The sequence below is a fragment of the Panthera onca genome, chromosome B3, assembly GCF_046562875.1.
Source record: "Panthera onca isolate mPanOnc1 chromosome B3, mPanOnc1 haplotype 2, whole genome shotgun sequence".
Taxonomy (NCBI): domain Eukaryota; kingdom Metazoa; phylum Chordata; class Mammalia; order Carnivora; family Felidae; genus Panthera; species Panthera onca.
In genome coordinates this window covers 34,253,083-34,280,965 of record NC_138344.1, presented here as the reverse complement: position 1 = coordinate 34,280,965, position 27,883 = coordinate 34,253,083, and the positions used below count along the sequence as shown (strand labels likewise).

At 43.4% G+C, this 27,883-nt stretch overlaps 1 protein-coding gene across 4 annotated transcripts in view; it reads left to right on the top strand.

Moving 5' to 3' along the window:
• The window catches only part of THSD4 (thrombospondin type 1 domain containing 4), a 571,917-nt gene that overhangs the window by 243,224 nt on the left and 300,810 nt on the right, over positions 1-27,883 (top strand). For all 4 annotated transcript variants that reach the window (XR_009606663.3, XM_060620985.3, XM_060620986.3 and 1 more), the window contains one exon: positions 14,512-14,648. Coding sequence is in view for 3 of the 4 variants with exons in the window: in XM_060620985.3 (XP_060476968.1) it covers positions 14,512-14,648 (137 nt within the window). In the remaining variant the exon portion in view is untranslated. The remainder of the gene's footprint in view (positions 1-14,511; positions 14,649-27,883) is intronic.

Here is a 27,883-nt window from a genome sequence, read left to right as displayed (position 1 = left end):
TTTGTACTCAGATGAAAGAAGTGAGGGTTCGGTAGGCAATGAGTCAGAACTCAGCTTCTGGGTCAAACCTGGGTTGGAACCCTGCTGACTTCACCAGTTTCTAGTGGCGCAGGTTTTAGCAAGGTACTTAACCTCTCTGGGCCTTGGTGCCACACCTGTCAAATAACAATAATAATATAATAATAACATAATATAATAATATATTATAATATAATAATATATATATATATTATATATAATATAATAATATATTATTATAATATAATAATATATTATATAATATATATAATAATATAATAATAACAATAATATATCTCTTTTGCGGAGTTGTGAGGATACAGGGGAATAATGCCTGGGCGGTGTCTCACACAGCACTTGGTACGCTGCGGGTACTACCTAACTAGCCCTGTGAGGCATCGTTATTATGAATTGGGAAGTTCCTCTGCATTTTAAGTGTGCTGAAGTCATTGACGAACAGCATGACTCTGGGCAAATGTGTTCCCTTTCCTGAGCTTCCGTTCTCTGCTGTGTAAATTGAGAGAATTAAGTGATAGGTTCTTTCTAGGTGTGAAACTCTGTTTAGAGATTGCTAGATCAGTGGGGCGGGTATAGTCTGGGGAAGCTTCCGGGAGCAGGTGGACTGAGCCACATCTGGAAGGTCAGGTAGAATTTGTTTAAGCAGAGAATAGAATGTGAGAGACACCAAGATGAAGTGCAGAGCCATGGTGGGGGCAGGGGCATGGGGCATTCAGAGAAAGGGCGTTGGAGTGGGGAGGGTGGTCATTTAGGATTCGTGGGAGAAGAGTGTAGGGCTAGGACAGGTTCTTGAGAGGGTCATGCCTCTTTCCTGAAGAAGGAAGTTTTGGGGGGGTAATATAGCTTAAGATGGATAAATGGGGAGAAGGGAGGGAGGGAGATCGAATCTGGGAAACCAGTTAGGAGACTGTGAAGCCCTTCTGGCACAGGCTGATGAGGACCTGGGCTGGGGCTTGGCAGGAGAAGTGAAGGGGAAGAGAAGAATCCAGAATGAATGAATGACAGCCTGGTGGCAGAGCAGATAAAGGGAGTGAAAGAGGTTTCTCGAGTGCTTGCTGCCCTGGCAGAAATGTGTCCTGTCCCTAAGAAAGTGACTGCGTGCCCTAGAAAGGTGTATCAGTGGTTGGCAACCCAGCCGATGGCCTGGCTTCCACCAGCAGAAGGCTTAGACCCTCACTGGAAGCTGGAAGCCATGGGAAGAAGGCAGGTACAACACAAGATCTGCTTCTGCTCACAACACTTCTGAAACCAAATGTGTGAGTTTTCCACACCAAGCAATTCTCTAATTCTCTGTGGACACCAACCAGATGTCCAACAATTGAATTCAGTTCTGCCACTACTACCCAGAGTCAGTGTAGACCCCACAGGTTAGGGGCTGTCCCGCAAGCCTGCCCCCCACTTCAGACACCATTTACAAGTAGTGGGTCACCACGTTATACCCACTTCTGTCCAACTTGGATACAAGTAGGAGATTCCCATGACCCCCCCTTGTCAGGTTCGATAATTTGCTAGCATGGCTCACAGAACTCAGGAGAACAGCTTACTTACTGTCACCAGTTTATTAAAGGAGATAGAACCCAGGAACAGCCCGATGGAAGAAATGCACGGGGGGGGGGGGGTGGGTGTGAGGGAAGGAGCGCGAAGAGCTTCTGGGCCCTCGGTGGGCACGCCACCCTCCCGGCACCAGGGCGTGTTCCGCCAACCCAGAAACTTTTGAACCCTGTCGTTTTTACAGAGGATCCCTTATGTAGGCACAAGTGATTAAATCATTGGCTACTGACCATATGGTTTCACTCTTATGTGGATCCTGAGAAACTTAACAGAAACCCATGGGGGAGGGGAAGGAAAAAAAAAAAAAAGAGGTTAGAGTGGGAGAGAGCCAAAGCATAAGAGACTCTTAAAAACTGAGAACAAACTGAGGGTTGATGGGGGGTGGGAGGGAGGGGAGGGTGGGTGATGGGTATTGAGGAGGGCACCTTTTGGGAAGAGCACTGGGTTTGACAAATTTGACAATAAATTTCATATATTAAAAAAATAATAAAAAATAAATAAATCATTGGCTACTGGTGATTAACCCAGTTTCCGGCCCCTTCCCCTCCCCAGAGGTCAGGGTGGAGCTGAAGTTCCAACCCTCTAATCATATCATGCTTTGGTCTTGCTGGTGAGCTGCTCCCACCCTGAAGTTAGAGAGGGCCCACCGAGAGTCACTCATGGTGCTCAGCCTTAGAAACCCGCAACAGAAGCCGAGGCCACTTTGTGGAGGCACTGGAGTGAGGCAGGAAACCGGCTTCCTTTAGCTGGCCATCCTGAGAGAGACACAGGGTCCTCAGGTAGCCAAGAAATGCTAGCAGCCACCAGTAGGTGACTCTGGGGCGAGTGGTTCACAGCTGTAACCCATTGGCAGGGCAGCAGTTTGGAACAGGTTTGGGCTGCAGCACAGAGTGGGCGGGTAGTGGTGCAGTGTTAACACCGGCACCTTGGAGTCCCACAGACCTGGGCCTGACTCGGAGCTCTGCCGCCCACCACCTTTGCTTCGGGAGCAAGTCACTGAGCTTGCCTGACCCTCATCCCCCGTAGGTGAGGATTAGCTGAGTTAGGATCAGCGAAGGGTGTGGCACTCAGTAGGTGCTCAATAAACAGTAGGTATACAAAAATTATAGAAGATGGGAATAGGGTCGGCAGCCAGAGCCAAATGCAGATGCTAAGGAAAGAGAAGCTCCATTTCTCTCTCTGCCTTCTGCACAGCATGGTCTGTACAGCTCAGAAGGGAACTTCCTTCTTGCAAGGCCTCCTGAAGGTTGCAGTCTTGACGGGCCGGCTTGCCTGGGTAGAACTGTAACCTTTTATTTAGCCAGTCGCACATCATTTTTTTATGGCACCTTTGGCGGTGCATCCCCAGGGTGTCAAGCAGTGGTGTGGTTGCTGGCTGGGTTCTCCTTCCTGGTTCAATAGCCTCACTTAGAGCAGTGGTTGTCAAAGTGTGGTTCCAGCAGTGGTATCGCCTGGGAACTTGTTAGAAATGCAGATTCTGGGGCTCCACCCCAGACTTAATCAATCAGAAACTGTAGGCATGGAGTCAGTCCGTCAGTCTGTGCTTTGGCGAGACCTCCAGGTGATTCCGAATACGCTGGCATTTCCGAATATGCTGGCACTTGGCATTCGAGTGTCGCACACTCGAACTGTGTTTAAGTGTGAGCAACGATGCTAAGAGGAATTTACCATCTGTGGAACATTGAGCCAATACTTTTTCAGGATTTACAAAAAGACATTTCTGTTCACTGTGAGTCATTTAGATCTCCAAGGCTGTCAGTTAAGTAAGATGGAACGGGGCGCTGCATGTGAACTTCTGAAGTTTAAATGATATAGTTACAAGTGCGGGATAGAAGGTTAGGGGTATTAGCAATTGATAAGCTGCATGTTTTTGCATTTAAGTTTTAGTGACAGAGTGTGCCCCAAACAGTTTCCCTTTCAGAACAGGAAAGGCTAAGAATTAGACAGTCTCGTCGCTCTTCTCTTCCGAGTTTTTCAGACCAGTTTTCTAATTCCATAGAAGCGTCTGGGCTCTTAGAGACATGTTCCTCATCTTATTTTCCATAACTTTGTCCTGGAAAATGCAGTCTGGGGGAAAGCAGCTTCAATAGTAATCACCCGCGTCTAGTCCAGAATGCGGAGTTCAAGGGCAGGCAGATCCTTTGTCATAAACAAGAGGAATGCTGCATAGATAATGCAGTTGGCAGAGGTCAAGTCTGGCTTGGCTGTGGCCTGGATTATTCACCGCCAGCCAGTGCTGCAAAGCCTGCCCCCAGCTTTGAGCAAACCCCTTTTATTCTGTGTCAACCCTGCACGTACACGTAAGACATTGCATCCACGTGTTTCTAATTCGTTTACACTTCACTCATCAGCATGTGTTGGGTAAGTACCCTGACACATCCGAGTTTTATGAGCTGCGTTTACGAGGCTGCTTTTCTTGAACAGGGATATCCTATATTCCACCAAAAAACACGGAACTTGAGCCTGGGAACTGAAGGTTTCGGTGCTACACTTGGAGTGAACTTGTGAAGTTTGAATGGACCCGAAACTGAGCACAGATGTTACCCGTTCTCTAAGAATAGCCTCGTGTGTTTAGTCACAGAATCTCTCCTCTTTCCTCACCCGAAAATTTCTCCCTGCATGAGGACGGGAGAATGTGCAGTTCTGGCAAAGGTTTGAACCTTGTTTGCTGCCACTCTTGTTTACTGGCTAATGCAAACCTCCGAAGTTGCAAAGCTAGCTTAAATCCAGGATCTGCTAGCTAAAATCGAGGATCTCCACACTGCAGCAACGTTTTGCTTTCCTAGAGAGCAACATTTTGTTTTGCTGTTGCACTTAGGCAACGTTCCGGAAAAGACGGCGGGAAGTCTGACAGTTTTGTGTTAATTTTGAACAGAGATGGGAGGAAGCCTACCATCCACGGAAACTGTGCACAAGGACTCCGTTTCTGCGAACTTGAATTGTTGAACCTGAATTTTTTACGCGTTTTTAAAATTAGCTTTTATCATTTATTATTATTTGTAATGTTTATTTTATTTTTGAGACAGAGGGAGACAGAGCATGAGCGGGGGAGGGGCAGAGAGAGAGGGAGACACAGAATCTGAAACAGGCTCCGGACTCTGAGCTGTCAGCACAGAACCCGATGCGGGGCTCGAACCCACGAACCGTGAGATCATGACCTGAGCCGAAGTCAGACGCTTAACCGACTGATCCACCCAGGCGCCCCCTAGCTTTTATCATTTAATCCATGTGTATATTCACAGAAACAAATAGTTCTACAAACGTTGCCCCTCCCCCAGTATTTCTTCCTCCCCAGCTGTTTTAGCTGTTCTTTTGATTTACCTTCGTATCTATGAATACTGCTTACATTGTTACTTGTGAACTTCTCGGGTTTCAAATATGTTCTGTTGAAGACGAGGATGGAATCCGCTTTCATCATCCTCTCCTACCTCCCCACGTGTGCACACTCCCCATCCCACACCCCCTCGAGGTAATTATGTAATTAGGCTAGAATAGTTACCTTTGAATAGTTACCTTGGAATCGTTACGGTGTGACTATGTGCACGCTCCTCACAGCTGAGCCATATGGTGTACTAGCTTAGGTCAGATCTCCAGGATCCAGAGCCTGAGACGGAGATTCGTGCCCAGTGTTTACTGGGGAGTGATCCTGGAACAGCAGCACCTGTGGGGGTGCAAGATGCAGATTGGCGCATCTCTGTGCTGGGCTAGCTTGCGTAGTTACCCAAAATTGAGATAGGGTCAGCCTTTGTGCCAGCACACGGACCAGTCTTTGGCTATCCCTGGGGAAGAGGCTTAACCTTTCGTGAGGCAGGTCCCTTAGACTGAGGGCAAGTTCCAGAAAGACACAGCTGTGAGCTACCAGCAGGGGGCACTCCCAGCTGCTGGGGGAATTCTGACTTGGATTGGGTGGTGCTGGTGGGTAATCTGGGCATCACATTGTAGCATCCATTCCCTACGCTGTGATTACTGTTCTCCTCCTGAAATCCTTAGTTTCTTTGTTGTTAATAAACACCTTTTTCTCCTTGTCTTCTTTTCTAGGGACTTCACGCTAATTTAACCTCAGGCACTTTGAAATTATGTGAATCTTCTTTCAGTAATTTGATTTATCAATATCTTTAAGTTTTTATTAATTTTGAGAGCGAGCACACGTGCACACATACATGCACAAGTGGGAAAGGGGCGGAGAGAGAGAATCCCAAACATGCGTCTGTTGTCAGTGCAGAGGCCTACTGTGGGGCTCAGTCCCATGACCCTGGGGATCATGACCTGAGCTGAAATCAAGAGTCAGGCACTCAACCGACTGAGCTACCCAGATGCCCCTAAAATATCAGTATCTTAAAAATTGAGTATTGTCTCCATTTCACCTTCTCCGTGACCCTTCTGATCTGCTCTAGTCCTAGCCTCGTACACACTTGTCTTGTTAAGGTCCCCTTTCACCCTAGTCCTGAGCATTCCCTCTGGATTAGTTCTTCTATTTCCTGGATCCCACACCTTCTACTTTCTTGGTTTGTTCTTTCATTGTGGTAGAACACGTTCTCCAGGAAGTGTCCATGAGAGGAAAATTGTGCAAGAATTGAATTTCTGCAGATGCCTTTATTTTTTCTCAAAGGTGGATAATTTGACTGGATATGGAATTCTGGTGATTGATGTAAAATTCTAGAAATGACTTTCACAAATTACAAGCCACCGCCCAGTTATCTTGTAGCTTTCAAAGTGGTTGTTGAGAAATCCAATACAATACCATTTTAGTTGTTTCTTCTTCTTTGGTAGCCTGTGTTATCTTTTCTTTGTCCCAAGTGTCTTAAAATTCCACAACCATGTGCCTTGGTGTTGTTCATTATCATCCATTCATTGGGAGACACTGCTTAGGTTCCTATAGGTCTTGTGGAGTATGCCAAGAATGCCAGGCCTTGCCCACCCTAAAACCAGGTCATTTCTCAAGATTGTGTTTTCAGTGAGCAACCTTGAAGAATGAACATCATCTCCATCCAGGACAAAAGAGCAGGGCTCCTTATTGCTTCCTGTAGATGCATCGGGTCCTCAAGCACAGTGTTCCTTGCCTACGTGTGTAATGTCCCTGTGAGGCGTGGGGGCAAGGGGAACTGACACAAACATGCCAATGCTTGTGATGTTCACTCTTCCAAGAGCAATAAAGTCCTTTATCTCTGACTCAGGAGTCTTTTTTTTAATGTTTATTTATTTATTTTTGAGAGAGAGAGAGCACGTGAACAGGGGAGGGACAGAGAAAGAGCGAGACAGAGGATCCCAAGCAGGCTCTGTGCTGTCAGCATAGAGCCCGCCTCGGGGCTCAATCTCCAGCAAGCTCATGTGAGCGGAATTGTTAAGTCATGACCTGAGCAGAAATCAAGAGTTGGATTCCTAACCGACTAAGTCACCCAGGTGCCCCTCTGACTCAGGAGTCTTGTATCCTCTGTCTATACCCATGAAACATAACAGGCTAACTTATTTATTACAAGTAGGGTAAAATCAAGTCCTACACCTAACACCATTGTCCTGGGCACTTGATGGACTCCTTCATTCTGGAAACAGAAAATTTTTTGAGTTATTTATTTGTTGATTTCCTGGAGATCTACGAAACTGCTGCTGCTGCTGCTGCTGCTGCTGCCTTTTTTTTTTTAATAACAGCTTTATTGAGATAAAATTCATATACCGTAAAAGCCACCAATTTAAACACTACAATTTAGTGTTTTTAGTATAGTTAGAAAATTGTGCAGCCATTACCACTACATAATTTCAGTATGGACCCCAAGATGAAAGTCCATACCCATTAGCATTTGGTCTGCATTCTGTCCTCTGGCAACTACTAATCTACTTTCTGCCTCTGTAGATTTGCCTATTTCGAATATTTCATATAAATGTAATTAAGGGCACCTGGGTGGCTCAGTCAACTGAGTGTCTGACTCTCGATTTCAGTTTAGGTCACAGTCCCAGGGTTGTGGGATCAAGCCCCGTGTCAGTGCGAAGCGTGCTTAGGATTCTGTCTCTCTCTGTCTCTCCCTCTGCCCTTTCCCCCGCTTGTGCTCTCTCTCTCTCAAAAATTAAATGAATGAATGAATGAATGAATAAATAAATAAATAAATAAATAAATAAATAAATGTAATTAGACAATAGGTGACTTTTTGTGACTGACTTCTTTCATTTAGTACACTGTTTTCAAAGTTCATCCATGTTGTAGCATGTATCAGGACATATTTCCTTTCTGTTGTCCGATAATATTCCACATATGGATAAAACACATTTTATTTATTTATTCATCAGTTGAGGGACATTTATATTGCTTCCACTTTCTAGCTATTGTGAATAATGCTGTTATGCATATTCACGTACACATTTTTTGGACGTGTGTTTTCATTTCTCATAGCTGTATACCTAGAAGTGGAATTGCTGGGTCATAAGGTAACACCGTGTCAAACATTCTGAGAAACTGCCAAATTTATTCCAAAAAAGCCCTCCCATTTTACAGTCCTTCTAGCATTGTACAAAGGTTCTGATTTCTCTACATCCTTTTCGACTCTTCCTATTGTCTTTTTAATTGTAGCCATCCTAGTGTGTGTGAAATGTGATCTCATCATGGTTTTGATTTATATTTCTTTAATGATGAATGATATTAAGCATCTTTTCCTGTGCTTGTTAGCCATTTATGTATCTTTGTGGGAGAGGTGTCTATTCAAATTCTTTGTCCATTTTTTTTAATTGAATTGTCTTTTCATTGTTGAGTTATAAAAGTTGTTTACAGATTCTAGATACAAGTCCCTGATACATGATCTGCAAAAATTTTTTCCCATTACTTGTGTTGTCATTTCATTTTCCCAATGGAGTTCTATGATGAAGCCCGACTTAGCTATTTTTTTGTTAGTTGTGCTTTTGATATCATATTATCTAAGAAACCATTGATGAATTGACTATCGTGAAGACTTATGCCTAGGTTTCTTGTAAAAATTTTGTAGTTTTAGCTCTTACATTTAGGCTGATGTTCCATTTTAAGTTAATTTTTATATATGATGTGAAGTAGGGGTCCAGCTTCATTCTTTTGCATGTAGATATGCAAAGCTATCCCAACACTATTTATTGCAAAGACTATTTTTCTCTCATTGAATTGTCTTGGCACTTTTGTCAAAAGTCAATTGACCATATATATGAAGGTTTATTTTTGGTCTCTCCATTCTGTTCCATCAATTTATATATCAGACCGTCTCCATTGCTGTACTTTTGTAGTATTCAAAATCAAGAAGTATGAGTCTTCCACTTTTTCTTTCTCCAAGGTTATTTTAGCTATTGGTCCCTTGCATTTCCCTATCCATTTCAGGATCAGCCAGTCAATTTCTGCAAAAAAAAAGACAGCTGGTATGTTGACTGAAATTGTGTTGAACCTATAGATCACTTTGGGGAGTATTGCCATCTTAACAATCTTAAGTCTTTTGATTCATGAACATGGAATGTCTTTCCATTTATTTAGATCTTTATTAGTTTCTTTCAAAAATATTTTGTAGTTTTCAGTGTATAAGTCTTAAACTTCCTGTGTTAAATTTATTCCCAAACGTTTCATTCTTTTTGATGCTGTTGTAAATGAAACTGTTTTCTTAATTTCATGTTCAGATTGTTTATTGATAGTGTATAGAAATACAATTGAGTTTTGCATATTGATCTTATATCCTGTAACTTGGATGAACTTTTTATTCAAATACTTTTTTGGTGCATTTAAATTGTCTGTTTTATATACAGGATCAGGTCATCTGTGAATACAGATAGTTTTACTTATTCCTTTTCAATCTGGATGCTTTTTTTTTTTTTTTTTTTTTTTGTCTAACTGCCCTGGTTAGAAGTCCTTTTTGTTTCTATAAAATCAATAGTAATGTTCCCCCTTTGTTCCTGATTTTAGTGTTTTGAGTCTTTTCTCTTTTATTCTTAGTCGATCTAAAAGTTTGTCAATTTTGTTTATCTTTACAAAGACCAACTCTGGGTTTCATTAATTTTCTCTGTTGCCTCTCCCTGCTCTATATAATTTATTTCCATTCTAGATTTCTTTCTTCTGTTGACTTTAGGTTTAGTTTGTTCTTCTTTCTCTAGTACTTAATGTGGGAGATTAGGTTATTGATTTGAGATTTTTTTTTTAACATGGGTGTTTACAGCTATAAATTTTCCTCCAAGCACTGCTATATCTGCATCCCATAAGTTTTGGTGTGTTGTATTTTTATTTACCTCAAAGTGTTTTCTTATTTCCCTTGTGTGTGTTTTTTTCTTGATCAGTTATTTAGAAATATGTTGTTTAGTTTCCACATATTTTTGAAATCCCCAAACTCCTCTCTGGTTTTGATTCCTAATTTCATTCCATTGCGGCAAGTGAACATATTTTGTGTGACTTCAATCCTTTTCAATTTATTAAGTCTTGTTTTATTATTTAACATTTGTTCCCTCCTGGAGACTATTTCATGTACACTTGAGAAGAATGAGTGTTTTGCTGTTGTTGAGTAGAATGTTCTATAGATAGCTATTAGGTCTAGTTGGTTCAGAGTGCTGTTCAAGTCTTCTGTTTCCTTGCTGATTTTCTGTCTAGTCATTCTATTCATTATTGAAAGTGTGGTATCAACATTTCAAACTATTCTTATTGAATTGCCTAGTTCTCCTTTCAGTTCTGTCAGTTTTTGCTTCATGTGCTTTGGAGCTCTGTTGTTGTCTTCCTAATGCATTGACTCTTTTGTCATTATAAAATGCTACTATTTGTCTCTAGTAACAGTTTTTGTCTTAAAGTCTGTTTTGTCTTATAGTAGTATAGCCTGCTCCAGCTGTCTTTTGACAGTGTTCTCATTGCTTTTATGAAGGAGTTAATTTTCAGAGGCTTTTAGCTAACCATTCTGGAAAATGGAATCGCTAACTACTTCTTAATCACCCTTACAGATATTCCCCCCGTTTTTAGGCCTTCTTTCTGCCCTATTTCCAAAGTTACCTCTTGGAGGTGCAACAATACTAGGTAGCTTCGATGCTTCAATTCCTGCTTAGGATCAGTTTTCTTGGGTCTGCTACGTCATTTCCGTGAGTCCTTTGCTTCCCACCTTCCAAAATTTTGTAACTATTAATTCCTTTTCTATTTCCTTTGCCCTTTATCACTTGAAAAATGTCTTTACTCTTATATCAGGGGGCTTTCCAAGGGGACACAGTTCAGGGAGTGATTTAAATATTGAACCGTATTTGAGAGTAAATCCTTTAGCTGTTAGCTGTTTTATTCTAAGTAACCTGAATTTTCTTGTGTGATCTCCAGAGTTTAATAAGAAGAGAGATTTTTTTAGCTATCGTGGATCCAGATACCTGGCAATTCTAAGTTTAATTACAGATAGTGCTTATATTATCTTTGAAACTTGGGTGTGGAATTTGAACATCTTTGATTCAAAATAAGAATGGTCAGCTGCTTCCAGCTCTTCTCTCACTACTTGACTTTTCTTAGAGCAGTGGCTGTGAAATTTGTGCACCAGAATCACTCTGAGGGCTTATTTAAAATATAGCTTGCCTGAGTCTCTGATGCAGCACTAGGAGGCGTGGCCTCAGAATCTACATTTTCAACAAGTTCCCAGGTGAGGCTGTGCTTCTGGTCCTGGGACACAGAATCACCCTCTCAGTGTGTGGAATATAAAGGTGTTCCCTTTGGGGGTGGGGAGGACAGAAAAGGAGAGCAATAAGAGAATCAGGGGGAGAAGGAGATGCCCGCTTTGCTCTCAGCCCACTGCCCCCCGCTGGTGGCCACTCTTCTGTTTTCCTCCTCTCTCTCTGCTGGTAAAACCAAGCCAAGATCTGCTTAGAGAAGACGCTCTTGGCTCTTGGCTTCTCTTCTATAGAGAAGTATAATTATATTCACAGAAGAAAAAAAGGAATGAAGTGATTATCCATGAGAAAACTTAATCTGAGGCCCTGCAAATATAGTTTTAATGTAGTTTAAAAAGAATTTTTTTTAATGTTTATTTATTTTTGAGAGAAAGAGAAAGAGAGACAGAGCATGAGCAGGGGAGGGGCAGAGAGAGAGGGAGACAGAAACCGAAGCAGGCTCCAGGCTTCGAGCTGTCAGCACAGAGCCAGATGTGGGGCTCGAACCCTCAAACGGCGCGATCGTGACCTGAACCAAAGTCAGACACTTAACTGACTGAGCCAGCCAGGCGCCCCTATTTTTATGTGGAATTTTAAGGTGGCTGGGGAGTATACACAGGGCCTAAAGAAGTGAGTCCTTGTGTGCTTTTATGAGACACACTAGGTTGAGCATTGCCAAGGCAACAGGCGGTCTGATAGTTCTGATAGGCGGTCAGTTGTCTGCAGGGGTCTATTATCTGCTAGGAGCCCTCTCTTTCCTTCTTGCAAGTCTGAGGCAGCAGGGACACTGAACCACATAGGTAGAGGGTCAGACCTAGTGGCAGGAGAGGTGCAGACTTCAGGCCAGTCCTCCAGGTTACTTTCATGTAGCTTTATGGAGATTCTGCCATAATTGCCCCACATTCAGCCAGAATGTTCTCCTGTAGTATGTAGAATGTTCTCAGAATGTTGTTCTGTAGTATGGTTACGAATAGGGAGAAATAAAATTGTGGCTGCAAAAGCTAGGATCCCAAAGGCTAGAGGTAGTTGGGAGAGAGCCAGGAGAAGTGAGAACTCAAAACTCTGGCCCCTCCTGAGGCTGCCTCTCAGACACTGTTATTACTTGAAATGCAACGCACCTGGATAGTTCCTGCTGTCACTTCAGAAAATGAAGAGCTGGGAAGGAAGAAGCAGGGTCCAGGTAGATAGATGACCTGAGGAAGCAAGCTTTGGGGACTTTACCTCTAACTTGTCACCTCCTTTCTTAGGCCTTTGTGGTGGTATGTTTTTAATCTATGAAATGATGACTTGGTTTTAGATAATTCCCGAAGGCACTTCCATCTTTGGTATTCTTTGATTTTTCCAAGATCACCTCTTCTATCTTTTGGGCAGCCAGGGTACGAAACCCTGCCTCTTGACTTCTAAGATAGAGCTTAACATACATAGAAGATTCAGTGTTCCCTGAACCATGTGGTCCCAGAGGCTCCATGTTATTTCCTGTTCGTGGTTTTCAATGGCTTTGGAGTGAAGTTCATTGCCATGACAGTCAGGCAGCTACACTGGGGAAAATATGATGTATTGTGTTGTGTAGGAAAGAGTCAGTGGTATCCAATCCAGTAATCAGATTTTCAGACAAAGGCATGACCCTGGAACATGCTGTCTATGACTGAGCAAAGCGTTAGTCTTGTCTCCAAAAACAGTTAAAAAAAAAAAAAAAAAAAAGTCAGTATGTACTTGGCTCGTCTGTTTTGGATATGGAAATACATCTTGCCTGAAAATTTTTCTCATTCTTATTTTGGAGGCAACTAAATTGTTCTGAAGATATTAGTAGCAGCAGTAATTAATTAGCATGTATTGAGCACTGACTGTGTGCCAGGCTCGGTGTGAAATAACAGAAATATAGAGAAAGACTCTGTAAGGGAATATATCTCATTGGGGGAGACGAGAGAAAGGCAAAATATACAATTTTAAAAAGGCCAGTATTTACTTATTCATCCTTCCTCTTATTCCTCAGGGATTGGTAGAGCATTTGCTCTGTGCCCGCCTCTGTACTGGATGCTGGCGGTACAAAAGTGAATACGCCAGGCATGTCCCTGTGGCCCCTCAAGACTCTGCTTCAGTGAAGTTTGGTTAACCTTATTGTAGAGGGGGCCAGATCAGATGGCTGGATGTACAGGCAAGGTCGGGATCCATGGAGGGCTTCCTAGAGGAAGTGACCTGGGAACGAAAGCAAAGTAGAAACCGGTACTAGCCAAGTAAGGCAAAGGCAGAAGAACAGTTAGGCAATAGCTGGAGAGAGGACCTGCTTAGTTGGGTACACAGCAAGGATGTAAGGAGAAACAGTAGGAAATGAGACTATAAAGGTAGGCAAGGTTCAGTTCTTGACAGATGGTTTATCTCTTGCTGAGGACTTTGGATTTCAACCCAAGGTGATACGGAAACCACTTAAATGTCTCATAATGGAGGAATTATTACAGGAAACTCTAGCCATTTAAAAGAACATAAAGATGATATAATTGCATAGATATTCAGTAACAATTTTTTCAAAGCAGAACATAAAAATTGTGTGCTCACTGTGATTGCTGATAAGTAAGATATAATTGTGACTATGTTAAAACGTGGGAGGACTTCTAAAAGTGGAGTCTATTATTTGCATCGTGGGATTCTTGAAGAATCCCTTTATGATATCTGCTCAGCATCGAATGCCTACTATATGCCCATAGATCAAGACACAATCCCTTCCCTCGACCAGCAACTGTGGGGAGATCTAGTAACTTGGATGAAGTTTTTATTTATTTATTTTTTATTTTTGTAAGTTTATTTATTTATTTTGAGAGAGACAGAGATAGCGTGCGTGGGGGAGGGGCAGAGAGAGAGGGGGAGAGAGAGAATCCCAGGCAGGTTCTGTGCTGCCAGCATAGAGCCCGATGTGGGGCTTGAACTCATGAAACTGTGAGATCATGACCTGAGCCGAAACCAAGAGTCAGATGCTCAACCAACTGAGCTACCCAGGTGCCCCTGATGCAGTTTTTTTAAAGTGTGTGATTATGAGACGTCTGGAATAGGCAAATCCATAGATAGCAAGTAGATGGGTGGTTGCCAAGGTCTGGAGGGAATGACAGCGAACAGGTCCAGGGCTGTTTTCTGGGGGTGACAGAAATGTTCTGGAATTAGTGGTGATGGTTGTACAACATTGGGAATAGATTAAACACCACTGAATTGTACACTTTGGCTAAAATGTTTATTTTTATGTTATTATGTCATGTGAATTTTATCTCAATGCAGAATACCAGAAGAAAAAAAAAGATGCTTTTTTTTTCTTTTTTTTTTCTTTTTTTTTCTTTTTGGTAGTAAAGGGCAATCGGAAGTGTGAGTTGAACTGCCAGGCGATGGGCTACCGCTTCTATGTCCGGCAAGCCGAGAAGGTCATTGACGGTACCCCCTGTGACCAGAACGGCACGGCCATCTGCGTGTCTGGGCAGTGCAAGGTAAGTGCCCCGGGCTGGGTGTCTGTAGCACGTTCTCAGGGTGTTTGATCTGAGACTGCCAACTCCATTATGGGTGGCCAAGCTGTGACCCGCTGCTGCCCCACAACCCACAGGGGCACGGAACCACGAGCTCTGGGAGAAGCAGGGCAGATTGGTCCTCTCTGTGTTTTTGATCCTTGGGAGTCGCCACGGCTCGGTCTGGTATTTCAAGTATTGAGTGATTTATATGTACACCCTGTGCATACAGAGGGACTCAGTGATCCTTCCTCGCCTCTGAAGTGGAGGTGATGAAAGGTGCTGCCAGATCAGTCAAGAAACGGTGGGCATCATGAGGGTGGCATTTTAAGGGCATGGTGTGTATTCTGTCTCTTGCCTCCCACCAGATGGGCAGGCTTCCAAGTGAAAGGTGTTCCCTGCCTTTTGTAGCAGAGCAGTACCTCAAACGGGAATTTTCAGCCCCTTCGGACCCGTGAAGTGTGTTCCAGGAACTCCTTGCCCTGTGTTCTGCAAATACGCGGGGCTTGAGAGAATCCTCGTGGGGTGCTAACCAGTGACGGAAAGCACCATTTGGTCAGAAATAGGCACCTTAGATGAACTGGTCCAGATTCCATAGCCGCTTTAATTTGGGCCTGGAACTGCCACCCTTCTTGCGTCTATCAATGTATCGGCGGATCTAAGCCTCTAGCAGGTACATGACTCTTTGGGGCCCAGACTAAAACTTCATCTTAATGAACACTCAGTAGCTGGCAGGCTTGACTTTCATCAAAGGAGAGCTCTTTGGTTATCACCTCTGAAAGTTCCTGTTACGCTCTGTATGTAATTGCTCAGTATCAAAGTTACTAAAGGATGGTCGATAAGCACAGCCTTCCCTTTCCAGACTTGTTTTTGAGAGAGGGGGTGGGGGTCGGTGGGGGGGGGAGGGCTGAGCTGTCAGCAGAGAGCCTGATGCAGGGCTTGAACTCGTGAACCGTGAGATCGTGACCTGAGCCGAAGTCGGACGTTTAACCAACTGAGCCACCCAGGTGCCCCAAGACTTGTTTTTTAATGAGGAGGCTTTAAATAGGTTGCAAAATGACTTATTAAAGCAGTGCAGAGACACTCAGATGTTGAATGAAAGTTCAGAAGGGAACAGCTGTCACTTTTGTATCTGGTGGGTGTGAAGGGGCTTTGGAAGAGCAAAACCCCAAAAGAAGAAGGACGTGGCACAGAAGGGGTAAGTGAGCGTGGCGGGAAGAACCGTCGGGGCTGAGACCTGTCCGGCCTCCATTTTCCACCGCTTTGGGAGAACCACACATCCTCTCTGCACCTCACTGACTTCAGATAATACCCAAGAGGGTTCTGTTAGAGGTTTTGATCTCCAGCTCAGCTGGTCTCTGCTTCTAAACGTGACTGAGCCTGAAATGGTGGCCCTTACAGCAACATAGCTTTTTCTTTCAGGCCCCGAATCTGCTGTTCATTTCCTGAATACAGGTGCACACTGCCGGGGGGTGGTGTAGGGTAATGGTTAAACACATGCCCTCGGGAAGTCAGACTGCCTGAATTCAAATCCTGCCTCTTCCACTGTGTGATTTACTGTGTTGATCTCGTGCAGGTCATATAAGCTCTCTGTGCCTGTGCAACGTGAGGAGGGCGGTACCTACCTCCTGTGTTTCGGTGCACAGTTGTGAACCTATACATGCAGGGCCCTTGTAACAGGTCTGGCATTTCGTAAGCAGCTGACACTGATTAGTATTAATAAATTGTTTATGTCCACAGAGGTCCTACTGGATTTGAGTTTCCTATGCAAAAGCATTTGCTTTGTTTATTTTTTCGTTGGTAGATTATGGATTTATGAGACTCACATTCTGTCAGGGGAACGCTGGTGTGTGTTCCCACACTCTAGAGTGAGCTGCTAGGGGACAGCAGATTCTGATTCGGCAGGGCTGGGGAGGGGCCTGAATGTCTGTTCTTCCAACAGGATGCTAAGGCTTCTGGGCCACAAGTGGCAACCATTTTAAAGGATACTTTGATGAGAATACAGTTAACAGAGAATCAGAAACATAAATACAGAGTGGCGTCGCGACTTGGAAGGAAGCTTTCCACCAGAGGGGCAGGGGCGTAGTGTTTTCTCAGTGCTGCCTTAAGGGTCTCTGACCTGATGATACGAAAGAAAAACAAACACTCATAAGGACGCGGGTGTGGATCCTCGCTGATTGTTGAACACCATCCGGGCTGCAGGGCAGCACAGTTTGTAGACGATAATTGCTAAAAGATCGAGACAGACATTCCTTAGCATGCGGGCAGATTAATAGGAATTTGATGTTACAAGGACCGCTTTGATATCGCTACGTATTTGTTCTCTGTGCACTTGCCTGAAACTTCCCTCACTGAAGTTGCTGGAATCACGGACTGTCCCGTCCTCTTTAGAACTTAAATTTAAATAATCAGAAGTACATTTGCTTCCTAAGCTGAAGATCTGTTTACTTTGCAGCTTTCAAAGGGTACAGTGTCCTTTTCTGAATATTTGATTGGAAGCCCAGAATCCACATTGGTATCTCTGCCTCACTGACTTGTGGCTGAGAGAGCTGTCCCTCACGGACAGGAGCGTCCGCATCTGAAATAGCTCCAGAAGGCCTCTGCTGGCCACAGAAAGTTGAAATGCAAAGCCAGGCCTGCTACGGAAGTTAGTGAAAGGCAATGAGCATTCAATAAGAGTACGAGCTAAACCCACAGAAGAGTAGCTGAGGGGGAATGGTGTCGTTCCCCTGGACACCAAGCCAGAGAAAGGCCCCAGGCCCACCCCGTGCAAGCTGGAATGCTGTGTTCCTATGCCGGCAGAGCGCTCCCTGGCCAGCCTGTGTTTACACTGTTGCTGGACCTCCTCTGTGTTTTAGATCCAAGAGTTGGAAGAGGGGCAGGAAGAATGCAGACATCCCAGAACTGGCAGGTGAGGGGTGGGAGGGCTGCAGAAAATGGGGGTCCCTTACCAGTCCCTCGGTGCTGGGTGATGCTTTCTTTTCTTGACAGGGACTGAAGGATCCCAAAAGTTGTCTTCAGGTTAAGGACTGCATATGGATAGGCTTTGAGGGGAAAGAACGGTCTTTTCCTCAAGCAAGAGAACGTATCTGAAGCCCACAGAGACCCTATACCTTGCTCAACTTGACCCCTTCCCTGTAGACGTCAAATAGGAATATCCGGCCAATCTTCAAAGAAGTCTCTAAGGCACTTCTGGTCCTGCCCAGTCATTACTGTCATTTATGGGAACGAAATAGCATTTACGTATAATTAACAGAGCACAGTAATCATTTCTGTTAAGCATCACGTTAACTGTACTGTGATTTTTTTTTTTTTTTTTTGGCTTGGTCACAGCTTTGAACTGTCTAAATAATTCTGAATTTTAATAGTTTGCTGATACATGCATTCTTTTTGCTCACAACTTAATAAAACTAGATGGAAGTTTCTCTTCAGTGGTACAGCAGGCATTTGAAAGAACTAGAAGAGAAAAACACTCTGAGCTCCCTAGAGAGCAGTCTTACAGAAACCTCTGACTTCTGGACTTGAGTGGTTCTGAAAGTGAGAACCACCCCAAGACCCACTCTCCTCCCCCCAACAAAAAGTCTTTGGTGGGGAAGGAACAGGCCTTGAAGGATGCCTTGCAATAAATAGGCCGATGCAAAACCTTGGAGGAGGAAGATGTGGGAGAGGATATGGCTAGCTAGGAGCCTTTTCTGAGTGTGTATTGTGTTCTAGACGCTGCGCTGTGTGCTTTACATTCAAGATGATATCTGGGGCGCCGGGGTGGCTCAGTTAAGTGTCTGACTTGCGCTCAGGTCACGATCTCATGGTGCGTGAGTTCAAGCCCCGTGTCGGGCTCTGGGCTGACAGCTCAGAGCCTGGAGCCTGCTTCCAATTCTGTGTCTCCCTCTCTCTCTGCCCCTCTTCCGGTAGCCCTTTCTCTCTCCCTCTCCCCCCCCTCAAAAATGAATAAACATTAAAAAAAAGTTTTTTAAAGAATCTGTTTCCAAAAAATGATATCATTAATCCACCCGTGTTCACAATAACTCAGTCAGTGGGAATTATCAGTCCCTATTTTACAGAAGACTGTTACAACGCTGAGCTGAGTCAGCCAATAAGGGCTACCTGGCAGTTTGACTACCAATAATTCGTTTTTTAGGCTGAACTGTTCATCAGAATAAGAAGAGTCGTTTGTATGTGATGGGAAGAAACCCATGTGGTTTATTTAGCTATGTCTCCTCTTCTGAGTTTATTTTCCTCACTGCCTCTTTCCAAAACAGGCTCCTTTTTCGAAATGTGTATCAGGACATGTCTGTCTTTTGCTTAAATTCCATGCGTGGCTCCCCCTCGCCTACAGGAATCAAGTCTAGGTCCTGCATCATCTGTCTCCTGCCTGGCCTCCTGGGGCCTCCAGTGCTGGCTGGGCTGGGACATGTTACCCCCCAGACCGAGCAGGCCAACAGGGCTTCGTGTCCAAGAGAACGTACATGTTGTCCCCTCGGCCTCGTGTCCACTCTTGGTCCACTTGGTGGATTCTGCCTAGAAGCAGAGTCTGGGCAGAGTACTGGCTGACCCCCTTGAGCCCTGTTTCTATTCTTCTGTCCCCACTGCTTGTAACTGTTTGTTCCCATTGCCCCCACCTACCACCCAGCAAGCTGGGAGCCATTCTAGCCATTTTGCTTTAGCAAAATGCCTACCATTGAAAAGGTGCTTAAAATAAATGTGTAAATGAATTGAGGTCTTGGTGACTCAGTCTGTTGGATTGCAACAAATGAAATTAGTCTTGTAACCAGCACAGAGTTTTCTCTTTTTTTGGCTGGGATGGGCAATCGAGTGCAGCTAAAACAAGGACACGAAGCCCCCCTTGGCCAGATCCCCAGAACCCAAGGCCTCAAAGGTCGGGGAAAATTCTTGGCATCTGCCAAGCTCTCCATCCCTCGTCCTGTTTTATTTTGCTCATTCTGAATTTCTTGAGTCCCTTCAGAGCAAAGGCAGGAAGGAACGAAGCAAGTGTGAGTACACACATTCCGAAGGTGCCTTCTGTGGAGGGAAAAGAACCCCTTCTGCCCTCAGACTTCCACCTCTCGTCCCCGGTGGGTCATCACCTCCCGTGCAGGGCGCTGGTTGAGGCCCACCATCCGCCCGCACTCAGCGGGGGCCTTCACACCTCCTCTCCCAGCCGGGACACTGCTCGCCTTCAATCTGGACACATCCGCAGACGGTGTCAGATTTATTCAGTAAATTAAAGCAAGGTAACTGTTTCCAAATGTTCAGAGATAAGCTCTGGACCCGCGTGCTGCCCTGACCGGGAAGGATGACAGAATGGGGTTTGTGCACGCTCGTGTGTGTTCAGGCCATCATTCACAATATTGTGCTTTCCTGAGCCAAATGGGTAGGTACCCCCTGCTCACTTCTCTGCCCCTTTGCCCTAAGTTGCTTCTTTTTTTTTTTTTTTTTCTTTTGTGGACTTTGCTTATAGTTCTTTTGCTACCTGAGTAGAACCAAGAGAATAATTGTGTTGGGTAAAATGTTCTCCCCTTTGCCAGACGTCTGCATGATCAGCCTTGAAATAAGGTGGAGACCTTTTACTTTGCTTGAATTCTGAGCTTATGGGACACTTTGTGGGCTCCCTCCCACCTGCATTCCCACCCCCAGCAAACAGTGTTCTATTTGTGACTATTAAAGTGCGTATCATATTATGTTACAGTTATTTTGACACATGTCTGAATCCTATAGTAGAGGGAACAAGTGTCTTGTGTATTTGTATCTTCAGTGCTTAATTAACATGTTAAGATTATTCAGTAAATATTCTTAAATCATATGAAAGAACAAGTTAGAAACTGGCTGTGTAAACCTCTTTTCCTACAAATAATCAAGAATAAGATTAAAGAAGCATTGAAATGTTAGCTCCCAGGCCCTGTTCTCAGGACCTCTTGACATCTGAAACTGACACCTCAAGTAAAACTGACGAAGTGTACTTCTTTCCCATTATCAATGATTTTTCTCACTTTCAGTCATTGGGACCACCACTAGCATAAAAACTCTGGTTACATTTCTCAGTTGATGCATGCTTATTAATTAAGCATTAACAGCCCAAGCACTATGGTATGATTATTAATTAACTCAACAATTAATCTTTTTTTTTAATTTTTTTTTTTAACGTTTATTTCTTTTTGAGACAGAGAGAAACAGAGCATGAACGGGGGAGGGTCAGAGAGAGGGAGACACAGAATCCGAAACAGGCTCCGGGCTCTGAGCTGTCAGCACAGAGCCCGACGCGGGGCTCGAACTCACAGACCGCGAGATCATGACCTGAGCTGAAGTCGGCCGCTCAACCGACTGAGCCACCCAGGCGCCCCGAAAATAATCTTAACTGCTCCCTGATGTACACTGGGCTGGGCCTGGGGGATAAAACAGTAGAAAAGATTAACACGGTTCCTCCCCACATTGAGTTTAAAACCTAATGGAAAAAGTAATAGGAAAGGTTGGTTAACAGGCAAAAGAATTACAAATTTTGACGAGCATTATGAAATTAATGGGGGAACTGTGATGGAGAACTGGTGAGGAGGCCCACCTTAGATGGACTGTAGGGGAGGGCAAGGGTCGAGGTAACAAATGGAGGTGGTGCTAGTAGGTCCCCAGGGATGGGAGAAGTTGTACACCAAGTCTGCAGCTCAGGACCCAGGACCCACGTAGTACTCCAGAGTTGATAGATATGGAGATGAACCCTTTGTGCCTTCTTCCTGCTCTCTGCCCTTAGGTTAATCTGGCATCCCCTTTATGGTGCCAAACTTCGGTCTTCCAAAGAGCCCACATGTCTTCCCGAACACATTCTGGCTTTAGCAATAGAAAGGCTTCCATTAAGTCATTCCGTGCCGCCGGAAAGACTCTCCTGGAAACTGGATGATACTAAGAGCAGGTTTTGGGGTCAGCCAGGATCTCCAAGACGAAAGCAAGTAAAAGAGGGGCTGCCCAGGTAAAATTGGGTCAGGATATCCAGAGCATCAACCTGCCCTTCCTGGTGGTCTGTCTGTACCAGAGAGAGGAATTTAGGGCACTTCCCCCTAGCTTTCTGAAGGAATGGGCAGCATTCCCCCTAAGGGATCTTAAAGAAGTGTCCTATCTAAATAGGCTGGAATGGTGACTGGCATTTGTAACTGAGACTTCAGAGGAGGCTTCAGCAGAGTCCCCTGGGCCAAATAGCTCTCTCTGCCCCCATGCAACCCATCGCCACCCCTAAACCAGTCACAGACTAGAAGCACCACGTGCATATGATCTGTTACATATAGACACTCCTGAGCTATGCCACACCCATTCCAAAAAGCTCAACTCCACAGGTACTTTTCTACAAGGCCCTGGATAACATATAAAGTATGCAGAAAGCTGTGCTGCGTACGGAAACACCAGGCAGTCTCTGTTCAGACTCACAAGCCTGAGGGGAACAGCCGCCTACTTTCCCTTTGGTCCCTCTGCACGTCCTCACTGAGTCAGCTCATATTCTTAACTGGTGATATTGATGTGGGATCAGACTTCTTCTTTCATGTAGACTGCTTAGCCTGAGGATGACTCTAATGGAGCCTAGAAGTCTGAGTGAAGATATGTAGGGGAAGCCCACCATCCCAACCTCAAGTTTGGGCATCTCGTTTACATTTCTGCTAAAAGTCAGGTCAGACTGAGTAGTGAGGAGCTCTGCTAGCGTGTTAGAAAAGCCTTAGAGAAATATCCACAATTGTGTCATGCATCTAGGTAGAAATAGGTATTGGAGGACAAAAGTGCCAGATGAAAATACTTACATTTTGTATTTCATATTTTTAATAGATAATACATTTATATGACTCAGGCATCAAACATATGATCCCCTGTCCCTTATCTACCCAGCTCCCCATGCCCCAACAGAAATAACCATTGTTCGATAGGTTTTTTTGTTGTTATTAAAAAATTTTTTCTTTAATGTTTATTTATTTTTGAGAGAGAGAGAGAGAGCGCAAGCAAGGGAGGGGCAGAGAGAGAGGGAGACACAGAATCGGAAGCAGGCTCCAGGCTCCAAGCTGTCAGCACAGAGCCCAAGGTGGGGCTTGACTTCACGAACCACGAGATCATGACCCGAGCCGAAGTCAGATACTTAACTGACTGAGCCACCCAGGCTCCCCGGTAGTTTCGTTTTTAAGGCAGATATATTTATGCATCTGCAAGCCCACGATATATTATTTTCTCCTTCTTTTCGATGCGTATAGTAGCTTACCACACACATGGTCCTGGACCTTGCTTTTCTTACTTAGCATAACTTGGCAAGCTTTCCATTCCTCTATCTGAAGGACCTCCTCCTTCCATTTACTATGGAATGCATAGCAATGCATTGGATGAATTAACCATGGTTTATTTAACCAGGATGCACACTTAGGATAGATCCAGTCTTAACCATTACCAGGAAATCTGAAACAAATACACTGGTGTGGGGGTCGTTTTACATGTTTGCAAGTATCTGCAGGACAGACTCTTAGAAGTGAGTCGAGAGTCCGTGTGTCTTTGTGATTTTAATGCTCAGTGGGTGGCAAATTGCTCTCTAGAGCAGTTGGAACAACTAACATTCCCACCAGCGATATCTGTGGGTGGTGCATTGTCCTACGTTGGATTTTCGCCAATCTGATAAATGAGAAGTGGTATTTTGGGTAGTTTCCATTTGCATTTATCTTATTTTGAGTGAGGTTGAGCATCTTTTCATGGGTTGAGGAACTATATAGGGGCCTGCAGTAGGATGGGTGAGGGTGCCTTGGGTACAGAATTTAAAGAGGCATTTAATGAAATTAAATTCTCAGGGCCTCCTTCAATTTTGAGCCTTAGGCACCTCACCTGCCCTGCTCTATTCTCTGCCCCTGATAGTACTGCCCTCCTGACCCAGGAACAATTTATATTCGTTCTGAGTGATCTGTTTTCTTTTATTGGGTTGTTGGTCTTTTCCTTAATTTGTAGGAGCTTTTCATACATGAAAGAGTTGGTTTGGTTTTTTTTTTTGTTTTTTTTGTTTTTTTTATGATAGAGATTCCAAGGGTTTTTTTTTTTTTTTTTTTTTTTTCAAGTAGCCTTTTGACTTATGCCTTTGATCGTGAGGTTTTGGTCATTTTTTTGCCATGGAGACGTTTTAAATTTTTTAAATGGTGAATTTAGCAATTCTCTCTTTTATGACTCTAGATTTTGTGTCATGGAAAGACGTATTACACTCTGAAACTTTAAAACATTCTTCTGTGTCTTCCTTCACTAATTTATGGCTCTATGCTTTTATATTTTTATATTTATATAAACATTTTATTTTTAAATTTTTATTTAAATAAAATTTAAATTTTAATTTAAATATTTAAATTTAAAATTTAATATAAATTTTATTTTATATATTTATATTTTATTTTATATTTTATATTAATCCACTTAGAATTTGCCCTTGCGTATTGTGTGAGGTATGGGTTTAATTATACTTTTTTTTCAGATGGCTACCCAGTTATGCTTTACCATAATTGAATAAATCTTTCCCTCATTATTTTGAGGCTCCCTCTTTATTACTGTGTATATGTATGCATGTAAGCATATATTTGGGGCTTTATATTCTATTCCATTAGTCTATATGTCTATTCATACATGAATACCAGAACATACATTTTCAGAGAGAAAATATACCAGCATTTAAACTTATGTTGGGGAGGAAAATTTTTCTTCTATCCTTCAAGGTTCTTCTGCCTGATACAAGAATTAAATTGTCACAAATAACATTAACAGGAGAAAATCAAATTTAATTATGTACATATGGGAAATCCACATAAACACGAGAGATTCCAAAGACAGCCAAAATGAGATATATATGTCATTCTGGACCAGGGAGAAGTGGGTAAGGGTCTAAGGCTTCAAAGAGAAGGAAGGCAATTGACAGGAAGAATGGCAAGAGTAAGTATTTGCTGGGCCATCCAGAAACAGTGGGACAGAGAGGGCTTTGCTCAAACAAGCCTTGCAAATATACCTAGTGTATATTAAACTATAGTGATTTGTGGTGATGGAACAGGTCCTCCATCTAAATCCTTTTAGGCAGTTAGTGGGAAGGCAAAACAAACAAACAAACAAACAAACAAACAAACCCAAAAACCTTCGAGTCTTCCCTTTTTTTAAAAAAATAAAAGCTTATTTACTTATTTATTTTGAGAGAGAGGGAGAAAAGAGAGAACATGCACAAGCAGGGAAGGGCAGAGAAAGAGGGAGAGAGAGAATCCCAAACAAGCTCCGCACGGTCAGTGCAGAGCCCGATGTGGAGCTTGAACTCACGAACCGTGAGGTGATGACCTGAGCCAAAATCAAGAGTTGGACGCTTAACCGACTGTGCCACCCAGGCACCCCCTGAATCTTTTGTTTCTTAAAAATAGTCAGCCTAAAATAATTCACATGTCAAAGAGACACATTTTGCAGGGGCAGATTTTGTTGCCCTACATTTATGGATGGTAAGCTTGCATTTTTATTTATTTATTTGGAGAAAGAGAGAGTGTGAGTGGGGAAGGGGCAGAGAGAGTGGGGGAGGGAGAGAGAATTCCAGGCAGGTTCCCTACTGTCAGCACGGAGCCCAATGTGGGGTTTGAACCTATGAACTGTGAAATCATGACCTGAACAGAAATCAAAAGTCAGATGCTCAACAGACTGAACCATCCAGGCACCCCACAGACTTTGAATGAAAACCTTTCTCTATCACTTGGAAAAAACCATCTGTGTTTAGAGGCCTTAGCAAGACTTCATATTCACAGCACATTTTTACTTAATGGAAAAGTGAATGTTCCATGACTTTTAGGACTGGAATAGCCAAAGTTACAATCATAAAAAGTACTCCCAATGACAAAATCATGGCAGCCCAGGTCAAGATCTCATGGATGGTTGGGGGAAAGAAAAAGAGAATTAGAAGATTTATTGAAAAACACGGAATAAAATCTTTAGCAGCTGTTTACTTTTATAATTAACTGGATTTGACAGGAAAAAAAAAAATGACTGCTTCTAAGAGCAACCCAGCTCTTGAGGTACTATCTTCTGTCAGGCAGTAAATTGGCAATATCTTCTACAAGTTTTAATTTTTACAGATCCTATCAATTTCTTAAAGCTTATCAACCCATCTCCTGATGGTTTGAAATTTAGTTTATCCTAATTATTTTTCCTGTGTCTTATTTTCACAGTTATCAGCAACATGCTAATAATTGTAGCATTCAAGGATATTCTGGATCTGGTTTCCTAACCAAACCTTGAGAAGGTGCCGGCAGGAAAGATTCTTTTTTGCCCTTCCTCTAAACTGGCCCAAATGGACTCAGGAAGGAAGATCAGTAATGGCCAAGGTTGCCAAGGGACTGAATATAATCATGTGCGTAAAAAGATCTTGGACTCAGTCAGACATTTGGTGTTCAAATACTTGCCTTGTTTTCTCAAAACCATACTTGACAAAGCTGTAAAGTATGTTCTCGTGAGAAGGCTGATTAGCTTTTCCTGGGTGAAAGATCTTTGTATCCTTTGGGTTTTAAATTAGTTTCTAAAAGCCTCACCTAAATACTTCACATATGCAGTGCAAATACTTCACAATGCAGTATTTCAAATATATGGTATAAGTAAAGTACAACGCCTAGTGTTCCTGTGGTGCTTGATGTGTTCTCGATATTATTTTTCACTTGGGGAAAAACGAGCGTTTAAAAAATCTATGTATTGGAGTCCCACAGAGTGAGGCTAGAGATCATGAAATATTTTGTACATGGAAATCCGTGTCTTACTGCCGTGTTCCAGTTTTTATAGATTATGTAGCACAATATCAAGTAAATAAGACTCGAATACTTCTCGGTGAGGACTTTTTCCAATACCTTAAGAAGGATGGTTTTGCAGAACTGGTTGACAGTGACACCTAGTGTTCAGTGTTGAAATTACGTGTCCTTCTTAAAAGCTTCTCCTAAAATAAACTAGCATAAATTACGGTTTAATTCAGAGCTGACAATAGGCTAAACAAGCCAAAATTACAATAAGTGGAAGTGGAGAAATGGGGGGCAATAACTGGGACAAATGTAAATTAGAAGGGTGATTTCTTCTTGAAGACAACACCAAGAAGTCTATGTAATACCAGGGCCATTGTGTATGGACACACAAAGTAAACTGTTTATTTTCAGTCTTAGCTCTGAATCACTTGGTTTAGTCCAATCTCTTTGACTCTTGCAAAACCAGGCATGGGTGTGAATTCACTAAGCAAATTGCCTTGATCAAGTCATGTAATTTCTCTGAGAGTCAGTTCTCTTAAATATAAATTAGAGATGCCGAGATGACCTCATAAAATTCTGGGAGAATTAAATATTGTTTCATGCGTAAAGACCGATGGCAATGGTGATGGTGTGGTGATGTGTCTGGGGGCTTATTTGCACAGATCTTCACGTCTGGGGTGACAAAGACAGACGGGGACCAGGTACAGAAATTGTCTAGGAAATTGGAGCTGGATCTTGGGCGTAACGAGCAACGGGAGCCATGTCCTGACATGAACAGAAAATGTGGATTGAATGAGGCTCAGATGAAGGGAACAACGAGGACCGAAAAGTCACTGGGTTTGAGAGAGCTGCTGCCCAGCTGACCTGGGATATGGGGTGTAGGAGAGAAGGATGGAAGGAAATGCCAGGCGCCAGCAGAGCTTTAGGAAGATATACAGAAACAATTACCCACTCAGCCACTCACCAACTGGGTCTCCTGGGCTAAATTTCTTGGCTTTTCCAAGCCCCATTGGATACCTGGCAGGGCTGCAAGGATTTAATGAGAAGATGCTTGTAAGATCCCCAGCACAAGCCCTGGCATAGCTTATTATTAGCAAGCTCACAATAACTGTGAACTCTTGCTGCTATCTAAAGGCAGGACACAGAAGCAGAAGAATAGAAATGGGGCAAGCAAAATCTGGCTCAGCCCTTGGTCACAGGACTCTTTGATTCCTCCTTACCTTTCTACCCTGTTCCCTAGAGATCCTTTTCTACCTCTATGCCCCACATAGGTCACCTCTGGGAAGCATTCCCTGACCCTGGGAGGCACCGTTGATGAGGTTTTGGAGTGATGGTGGGGTTCAGAGCCGACGGCCAAGAAAGAATTCCTGAAGACATCTTTGGTGCAAAAAGGTGATTTTATTAAAGCACAGGGAGAGGACCCGTGGGCAGAAAGAGCTGCACTGAGGGTTGTAAAGAATGACTGGTTATATACTGTGGAGTTGGGGG